This window comes from Macrobrachium nipponense, chromosome 33 (assembly GCF_015104395.2).
Source record: "Macrobrachium nipponense isolate FS-2020 chromosome 33, ASM1510439v2, whole genome shotgun sequence".
Lineage (NCBI taxonomy): Eukaryota > Metazoa > Arthropoda > Malacostraca > Decapoda > Palaemonidae > Macrobrachium > Macrobrachium nipponense.
The window spans coordinates 43,959,485-43,969,484 of record NC_087219.1 but is presented as its reverse complement, the minus strand read 5'-3'; the positions used below and the strand labels follow the sequence as shown (position 1 = coordinate 43,969,484).

Below are 10,000 nucleotides of genomic sequence, written 5' to 3'. Positions count from 1 at the left end.
GACTTGAGATCCCGGTACTCACCAAAAAAATAAATAAATAATAATAATAAATAATAGAAAGGTCGCAAACTACGAAGACAAATCCATCTGGGGAAATCTCTCAAGAATGTTAGACGGCCTTGAGGACCAGTAACCAATAGCAACAACTTTCATCATTTTATTTGATGTGAAAAGTTTCGGGACCAGTTGAGGTTATCTAAGGCTGAGCAGCTATTGTGAACTGAAAGAAGGAAGTGATATAGAAAAAAAATCTCAGTGGGAGAAAGATATCGTCCTTAAGAAGCCTTCGTCTTCTCTAAGCTTGTCAAGGAAAGGACAAGTTAAAACTAGGATTTAGCCTGAAGTTAAAAAAGATGAAAATCGGATTTACACCAGCAACTATACTCTGTTTTTTTCCATCTGTCCATCTGCCTGTGGTGTTTTCGTATGGTAACACTGCGTCCCGGGCTTTAAATAGTTACGCTATGTCTAAGTTTTAGGTGGATAAAAGGATATCTGGGTGTACATTTGCAACTGAAAAGTGTTTTAATAATTTACTATATGCGAATTACACCGTTAATATTCGAAATATGATATTATTTAAAGCCCGGGACGCAGTGTTACCATGTGCAAACACCACAGTCGGTTGGACAGATGAAAAAAAAACAGAGTATAGAGAGAAAGGAGATTACAGATAACAGCTGGGGAACATGACGTCTAAAATATATATAATATTCAATAAAAAAAATTACCAACACACACAATAGCACAAAGATAGAGCCGTAATAGGGACTATCAATTTTAAGTCATCTTGGAAAATCCTCTCAGTTGCTTCTTCGGGTTCTCTGACAAAAAGAGAGAGAGAGGGAGAGAGAGAGAGAGAGAGAAAGGAGGGGGGGAGGGATATTTCTCATTCTTGGTAAGTAACCTGAATGTTCTGTCATTATTTAAAAGATTTAAGGTCAGAAACGTCATGTCATTTAATAGCGGGCAATAATATTCATCCTTACTGCCATCTTCGTAAGTATTCTTGATCAACAGAACAATTGCATTATCATCCCCCTCTTAAAGAATCAAATAACCTTTGATGTTATCGTAGGTTGTATTGGATATCTAGTACTCGTGCTTAGCAATTATACCTCCTTGAAAAGTGATATCTGACCAACACTGTTTCCTGTTGTACTGTCGCGTAAGTCTCATATTATGTGGAAAAAAATCATAGTCTTATGAACTCCTCAGGCACAACATCCACTCGACCTCCACAAGCGCACATACGTATACGCAAAGCCGCATTCACACACACACACACACACACACACACACACACACATATATATATATATATATATATATATATATATATATATATATATATATATATATATATATATATATATATATATATATACACGAGTCCACATCACATTACCATGATTCATATACATACATCGAGCTGCATGTCCTTTAATATATAATTCGTTTTACCTCGAAATTAATATATTTTCATATATATGTTAACCAAAGGGGAATTTTTTAGTCGATAAGAAATTTGTCGGCTCTTGGGCGAGGTAGAGCGAATTAGATATCAAAGGACATTTGTAGATCGATGTATGTATGTATGTATGTATATATATATATATATATATATATATATATATATATATATATATACACATACATACATACATATCATATACATATATATAATGTATGTTATACATATGTATATTTATGGGTATTACATATACTATATATACTGTATATTATAATATATATTTATACATATATACAAATATATCGAAAAAGACTCTACAAATATGTCCATTTTTACCCCAAATACCTCCAATCCCTTTGTAAGTATGTATAAAACTTTATTGTACAATAACAATATCATTTTCATATACATTCAACTTCCCTGTCAGATTTCCAAAACCCCTAAAACCCCGTAATTTCGGGGCTTCCATTAAGGACACGTCGTCGTCGGGTTGGGCCGTCCCATCGGCATCCCGAAAAAAGGGACCCAAGGAGTAACATTGAGTAATGACCGTGAAAAAATACGAAAGTCACTTTCGATCTTTATGGGTGCGACTGAAATAGAACTTAACTATGACTGCGCGTGCGCCTTAATGACCGACTGAAACGTATATAAGGGGGAACAGCAGGGTTTGTGACCCATACGCTTCGAGTCTCGTTGACAGCAGCCATGTACCAGGTAGAGCTATCCATTTTATTTGCTAATTAGTTTTTTTTTTATTTGTTACTTAGTTCTTCATAACCTTGCTTTTCTGTTGGCGTACTGAATCTACTTTATTAATTATTATTATTATTATTATTATTATTATTATTATTATTATTATTATTATTATAATAATAATTATTATTATTATTATTATTATTATTATTATTATTATATTGGTCACAGGCTCACAACCAAGGTTACAAAGAGCGAGCAACCTCATGAAAAAACTACTAATTCAATATACTGAAATTTGCTAATAACCAAAAGGGTAACCCATCTTGGCTCTACCCTCCATCATTTTATCACTCATACCACTAGTTCCAGCTACATCGCTTTCTGCCTTTTACTTTTCATCCGTTCCCTTTGCCTCTTCTCTCCTGGCTGTCCAACTTCTTTAACGTTACCTACTTCAGATTGAGGAATTGATCGAGTGTGCCCTATGAGCTTAGAAAGTGGTTCACTCTTCTGGCAATTTAATTTGAACTATTTTCACTGTTGTCTATATTATCGTCATTATCTTTGCCAATTATTGTATAGAGATTATGTAGCAATTGCCCGTTTGTTTGTGTCGATGACATTTTGTGGAATTGTTTGTTTATAGACCGAGAAGTGTTGATATTTATTTCTTTTAAAGCGTGGATGGACTGTCAGAGTCTTATTGGTATTATATTATTATTCACAGGCATTATTACTCTTACCCTCATCAATTTCATATCATCTGTAGGCAACACTACTCCTAGTTGTGGGCGTGGCCTCGTTAGCAGCCGGTGACGTCAGTCTTCTTCATTCCAAAGCACACCACGCTGGTCCAGTTGTACATAGTCCTGTACACCACGCAGGTCCCATAGTGCATAGTCCCGTACACCACGCTGGTTCAGTTGTACATAGTCCCTTACACCACGCTGGGCCAATAGTACATAGTCCCGTACACCACGCTGGTTCAGTTGTACATAGTCCTGTACACCACGCTGGGCCAATTGTACATAGTCCCATACACCATGCAAGTCCCGTTGTTCACAGTCCAAAAGTCCACGGTCCTGTACATCACGGAGGTGTTTCGAAACACGTCCAACCGGTGCTTCACGGCAAAGGTGGATATGGTCACGAGACGTATCACGACGTAAGTATAATAATTCGAGAAAAATCCAGATGTATATTGTTATGTCTACGGTTTTTTTTCGCTGATAATTTATTACTGAAAGGATATTCTTTTGTTAACTATCATGCTTTCATTATATATGTTGTCATAAAGTTGATTTCATATCGCTTATATATATATAATACTTCTATATATATATATAATATATAATCTATATTCTATATAATTATATATATAGTATAGTATAGATAGATAGATATAGCTATATATATATATATTCTATATATATATAATTTACATATTACCTACAAATGTCCTTTAATATCTAAATCGCTCTACCTCGGAATTAATATATTTTCATATGTGTTAAAATAGTTCCATATAAGTTCATTACGAGGTAGAGCGAATTAGATATTGAAGGACATTTGTAGTTTAATGCGTATATATGAATCACGGTGATGTGATAAGACTCATGTGTGTGGGTGTGTATATATATCTATTATATATATATAATATATATATATATATATATATATATATATATAATATATTTATATATATATATATATATATATATATATTATACATATATATATATATATGTATATATATATATATATTTGTGTGTGTGTATGTGTGTGTGTCTACAAATCTTTCTTATATCATTTACCCTTAATGATAAGATACTGCTTACTTGATAATAATGCTTCGATTGCATATGTGGTTATGACGTTGATATGCTAACAAATCCATAAATTTAGTTTTCCTATGCCACTGTATTTTCCCTTTCAAAACCGGACCTGTCTTTAATATTCATCGACTAACTTTATCTGCATAATCAATGTATGACTGAGATTCAATCATATAGTGCGGTGGTTCCCAAACTTGACCATACCGAGGACCCCAGATATGATGACTCCCATCCGAGGACCCCGGTCAAACAAAACTTATCATTACCATACCGAGATACACAGTAAAACGTCGTACATTTAATGCTTGCATAATCCTGCACAAAGTAAGTAGTATAAGTAAATATGCAAAATATTTTCAAAAATTTTATTACATTGCTTTAAGTGAAAACAACTACAATTTTTTTTCTGGAGTTGACAAGATATTAATTTTTTCACTGTGTCATGGACCCCCTATGTCCTTCTACTGGACCCCCCTCCCCAGGGGTCCGCGGATCCCAGTTTGGGAACCACTAATATAGTGAATGGCTACGAAAGACTTCCTTACATTTTTATGCCACAGTCACTCGGAAAATCGAATTACCACCATTGTTTTTATTATTATTAGTCTTAGTATCAGTTATCACCTTATTTGTCTCGCTCTCAGATCCCGGCCGCCTACAACTACAACTACCTGATTCACGACGACTACTCCGGCGCCCACTTCGGCCACGACGAAGTCCGCGACGGCTACAAGACGGAAGGCAAATATTTCGTTCACCTGCCCGACGGACGCATCCAGACCGTCACTTATTACGCCGACGAGACGGGATACCATGCCACCGTCACCTACGAGGGAGAAGCCCATTACGACGATTACGTGCCCAAACACGCCCCTGCCTATGCGCCCAAACCTGCCTACCACGCCCCTGTGGACGCCTATCACTAAGGGTGGACTTCAGCGGATGGACTCCACGAAACGACTTACGGTACAAAGTTGTGACATTCCGCGAGCGAAATGTTTCCTCTGACGACGAATATGCTTTTCTATTTATTTCACTTGAATATTTTTATAGAATAAATTTGTCAAAGTGATGTATGCTTGTTCATTTGTTGCCTTAATCTTATAATAACAAAAAATATATGTTTAATGTATCCATCATAGTAATAATATGCTGAACAAATAGGTCTGCCCATTTAATTTATGATGGGTTGCGCATCATAATCTATAATTACCATGAAATTCCACTCTCGCTTAAAATAGAACAGGTATATAAAATTTAGGCCAAAGGCCAACAGCTGGGAGTGGGACCTATGAGGTCATTCAGCGCTAAAATGGAAATCGAAAGTAACAAGGTTTTAAATGTGTAACAGGAGGGAAACCTCACAGTTGCACAATGAAAAAGTAAGATGGAACGGAGATATTGTAAAAGGAACGAAACGGCCTGTAGGTAGCGGCCTAAGAGACGCTGCGAAGAACCGAAAGCAATGCCTACAGTGTACCATGGGAGGTGCACTGATAGCACTACCAACCTACGGGGACACTTGAAACGGTGACTGGTTCATGTCCATGCCATGTAAATACCTCAAAACTAACTTTGGAATTTTCTTCAGATTCCAATTCATGGATAGCCATAGTCTTCCATTTTCCAAGAGGTGATTGTATATATTTGTGTGTGAATGCTTCTTTTTTTATGAGGAGCGTTAGGAATTAAAATGTCTACGTATATTCTCCTCCACCAAACCCCTCTCTCTTTCGTACCTCCATCAGGCTTGGTTTCGATATGAATGCTGTGTTGCCAGCCCCATCGGTATCCTCGCAAATAGAAAATAAATAGATAAATAAATAATGATTTTCGAAGTCAATCAAACAGTCAAGAGGGTCTTGTTTTCACTCTCTTCCTCCCATTTATCAAAACTTCCAAATAAACTACGTATTAGACGAGAGGCTTTATTCTCTTCCGCCCACCCAGCCTTCTGAGCCTCTTTCAAGAAAAGCAACGAAATGGAAAATATATCATCATTTTCATTATTTAACGTAAATGTTATCGAAGCTTGTAACTTCCATGAGGTCTGTTTCGGTTAAGGTTACCAAAGAACGGACAACGTTTATTCTCACTACAGAAAATAAACGTTTTATAGAAAGTTTACATGCGCGTGGTGTTTCCTTCTCTTTTTCTCTGGCTATGTCTCTCTTTCCCTCACACACACACACACACACACACAAACTCACATACCCATATATATATATATATATATATATATATATATATATATATATGACTGGTAAAACTGTTCTGTTACAATAGAATTCCATCTATTAAAAGGAGACGTAAAAACGCCACAATATAGAAAGTAGGTACTATATTACAGACTACTGTCTCTCTCTCAGCAGTCTCTGAAATATGGTACTTACTGTCTATATTTTGCCGTTTTTGTAGGCTCCTTTTATTATTATTATTATATTATTATATATATATATATATGTGTGTGTGTGTTATAATATATATATATAATATATATATATATATATATATATATATATATTATATACACATATGTGTGTGTGTGTGTGTATGTGCGTGCGTGTAGTAATAAGTAAGATGAAATGAACTGGTAAAGCGTGGTCAGATACGTATAAAGGTTAGAAAAGATGGCTCAGAATATTTTTGGGTGGTTTGGTCATGTGGAAAGAATGGAGGACGATAGGTTAGTGAGTGTATAATTCAGAAGTGTTAGCCGGGTACACGAAGAGCAGTACAGATAAGAACGGTTGCTTATATATCCACGAGGCGCGACAATACTCTCAAGATGAAGTGAATGCCATAGTAACTGAGAGTGTTTGACGTGATGCTGATGTGTCTTTTCCGTGGGTTCATGAAGCGGCTAATTTTGTGGTAGATTCTTGCACAGAAGGACCATTCCCTTTCCAGTCCTTAAAAGTGTGAATGTGGTTGTGGAATGGAATGGAATAGGAATTTAGGCCAAAGGCCAAGCACTGGGACCTTTGAAGTCATTCAGCGCTGAAACGGAAACTGAGAATAGAAAGGTTTGAAAGTGGTAATAGGAAGAAGAGGGTGGACAGCAAGATGGTAGAAAGATAAAATGAACGGAGGTACTAGGCCGAAGGAGACGCTGCAAAAAACCTTAAGTGCCTATAGTGCACCGTGTGAGGTGCACAGACGGCACTAACCCCCTACGGGAATGAATGGGGTTGTGACCATGTGTTGTTGAGTTTTTCTGGAGGGTGTGTAAACGTATATATATATATCTATATATATATATATATATATATATATATATGATATATATATAGCGGCTCAGTGAAATAAATACATAGGAGCTTCAGAAGGTGTCCATGATACAATGAGTAAAAGGGATCAAGTTGTTTACCAACGAAATGTTTCGCAAATGAAACCTCTGACCTCAAATCCTCGCTCAATCTCACACGAATCATTGAACAAGAGATTCCTTGTCTCAGAGTCAAACTTATATCAAGTAATCCATATACAATTGGCTCCTTCTTTAACTTCAAAGACCTCCTTCAGCCCTTCATGAGATCCAACGGCATATATAAATTTATTTGACCTGGATGTCCGGGCTCTTACCTTGGATCGACTCGGAGGCTGATGAGGGTCAGATATTGTAGCCATCAGGGTTTCAGCTTCCGTACTGGTCAGAGCCTAAAACAACCTGAATTCTCCAATATCAGGAACCACACTTCTAATTGTAAAATTGAAATCCAAAAAGAACAATTCGCAATAATAGATTATGTAAAAAAATCCTGACCATCTAACTACCCTCGAGTCGTTATACATTAAGAAACTTGTTCCTTCACTCAATAGCAATACCTCCTGAGCAACTCTATACCTGGCATAGTTGACGTCGTCACCGTCAACTGATTTTTGGTCATTCCATCTTCTCTCTACATTATGGACGGTTGGTGTTTGGGTTGTTCTCTCTCTCTTTACCTTTGTATGTGTTTTTACTTTGTTCCTTTTAATTTTTAAGACTATTTTCATATTTGTGAGTTCCTTTATTGTTTTATCATTGAATGTTATTTGTGTCTCTTTGCTCTTTCACAGACGGATGATGCACAGAGGTTTCATGTGCGAAACGTTTCGTTGGTAATAAACTTGATCCCTTTTACCCATTGTATCATGGACACCTTTTGAAGCTCCTATATATATATATATATATATATATATATATATATATATATATATATATATATATATTGTATAGAGTTGGGAAGTAACGTTATCGGAAGCCTGTGAACTATTGCTCACCCGAAGTCAAGACGCTGACAGATCATTATGAACCCGTGATGCAATAAGGAGGGCCAGTCCATCTTGAAGTAGCAATCTGACATGATTACGTTGCTTGCTTGATTGCTGGGACAGGAATAGAATATCAAACTGAGTCCAAAGTCCAAGCGTTGGGGACCTAAGAAGTCATTCAGCGCTGAAAGGGAAATTGAGAGGGAAAAGATCTGAAAGATGTAACAGGAGGAAAACTCGCAGTTGCACCATAAAACTATTGCTAGCAGAGGGTGGAAAGTAAGACGGAAGAAAGAGAATATGAACGGAGGTACTGTAAAAGGAATGAAAGGGGTTGCAGCTAGGGGGACGAGAACACGATACAAAGAACCTGGAGCATTGTCTACAGAGCACCGCGTAGGGTGCACTGTCGGCACTGTCTCCCTACGTGGCTTCTTTGATTTATACCTTCAAGTAACAAACTCCAAGAATTTTGCAAAACGATTCTCACTTGTTTCTTTCTTTACATTTTTTTTTTATCATTGAGAAACTGATCACCCTCTTTATCTAACAAGAATTTTGCTATATCATTTACATGGATCTTTGCAAATACGGTATATTGTTTCGTTGGCTGAAAATACTTCAGCGAAAATCCCAAATCAAGGGTATTTTTTTCTTTCCTAAAGATACCTCAAACAAACGATCTACCTATATGTCCATAACCAAATATAGGAGGTGTTTTCGGGTTGAAGATGGTCAGTAACCTTTGCCATTTTAATAAAAAATAGAAATTTCATTTAGCCTTTAAATTTTTTTTTTTTTTTTTTTTTGCTGTTGACAAGATCTCTATAACAAATTTCGTTGGCTCCGTTTTCTCTCTTGACGGCTTACTCGAAAATCAATGCAGATCAGCTTAACTGCGACAGGTTATGAATATCAAATAATATCGACCATCAAACTCCAAAACATGATTTGGATTATAGACGTTGGTGGTAACTTCCAGTTCTTGGGTAACCGCACAGTTGCTTGAAATATTTTCCTTAGAGGGCGAAGGATATGCCTACACATATATGGAGCGCCTCAGTGGCGTAGTCAGTTTGGTCTTGGCCTGCCACCTCGGTGGCCGCGAGTTCAGTTCTCGGGCATTCCATTGAGGGGGTCAGAGATGTGTATTTCTGGTGATAGGAGTTCACTCTCGACGTTGTTCGGAAGTCACGTTAAGCCGTTAGTCCCGTTGCTGAATAACCGCTGGTTCCATGCAACGTAAATACACCATACATACAAACAAACAGATATATGGGGCAACATTTGGCTATTTAGAAAAAACAAGACACAATTTTCCGTGTCGAAAATGATGGTGATGGTTGCAGGTCCACAATAATATAACTGAGAGTTGATGTTCTTTAATAAATAATGAAAGCTATTGTTATTTTTTAAAGAACATCAACTCTCACACAGCTATATTATTGTGTACCTGCAACCACTGACAATCGTAATAATAATAATAACAATGATTTTAGTTGGGAAAAACTCACTATTACGCGAGTTTTCTAAGGGTTCCACAATAACACAAATGTTAAAATATCTTGTATAATTCATAAACGCTTTATAAAAGCTTTCGATCCTTTCTCTGGGTTCATCTTCAATCCCCCCCCCAAAAAAAAAAAATTAAAATAAAAAAAGTGAACCCTGAGATGGGTTCGAGAGTTTTTATAGTGTTTATAAATTATACACGAACTTTTAACATTTTTATTAT

The 10,000-nt window shown here is 36.5% G+C and overlaps 1 protein-coding gene across 1 annotated transcript in view; it reads left to right on the top strand.

Moving 5' to 3' along the window:
- Positions 1–2,156: 2,156 nt before the first annotated feature.
- The window catches only part of LOC135202844 (histidine-rich glycoprotein-like), an 11,983-nt gene continuing 4,139 nt past the window's right edge, over positions 2,157–10,000 (top strand). Inside the window, exons 1-4 of the mRNA XM_064232304.1 lie at positions 2,157–2,191; positions 2,943–3,338; positions 4,653–4,922; positions 5,757–5,796. Of these exons, the coding sequence (XP_064088374.1) occupies positions 2,183–2,191; positions 2,943–3,338; positions 4,653–4,922; positions 5,757–5,796 (715 nt within the window). The 5' untranslated portion in view covers positions 2,157–2,182. The remainder of the gene's footprint in view (positions 2,192–2,942; positions 3,339–4,652; positions 4,923–5,756; positions 5,797–10,000) is intronic.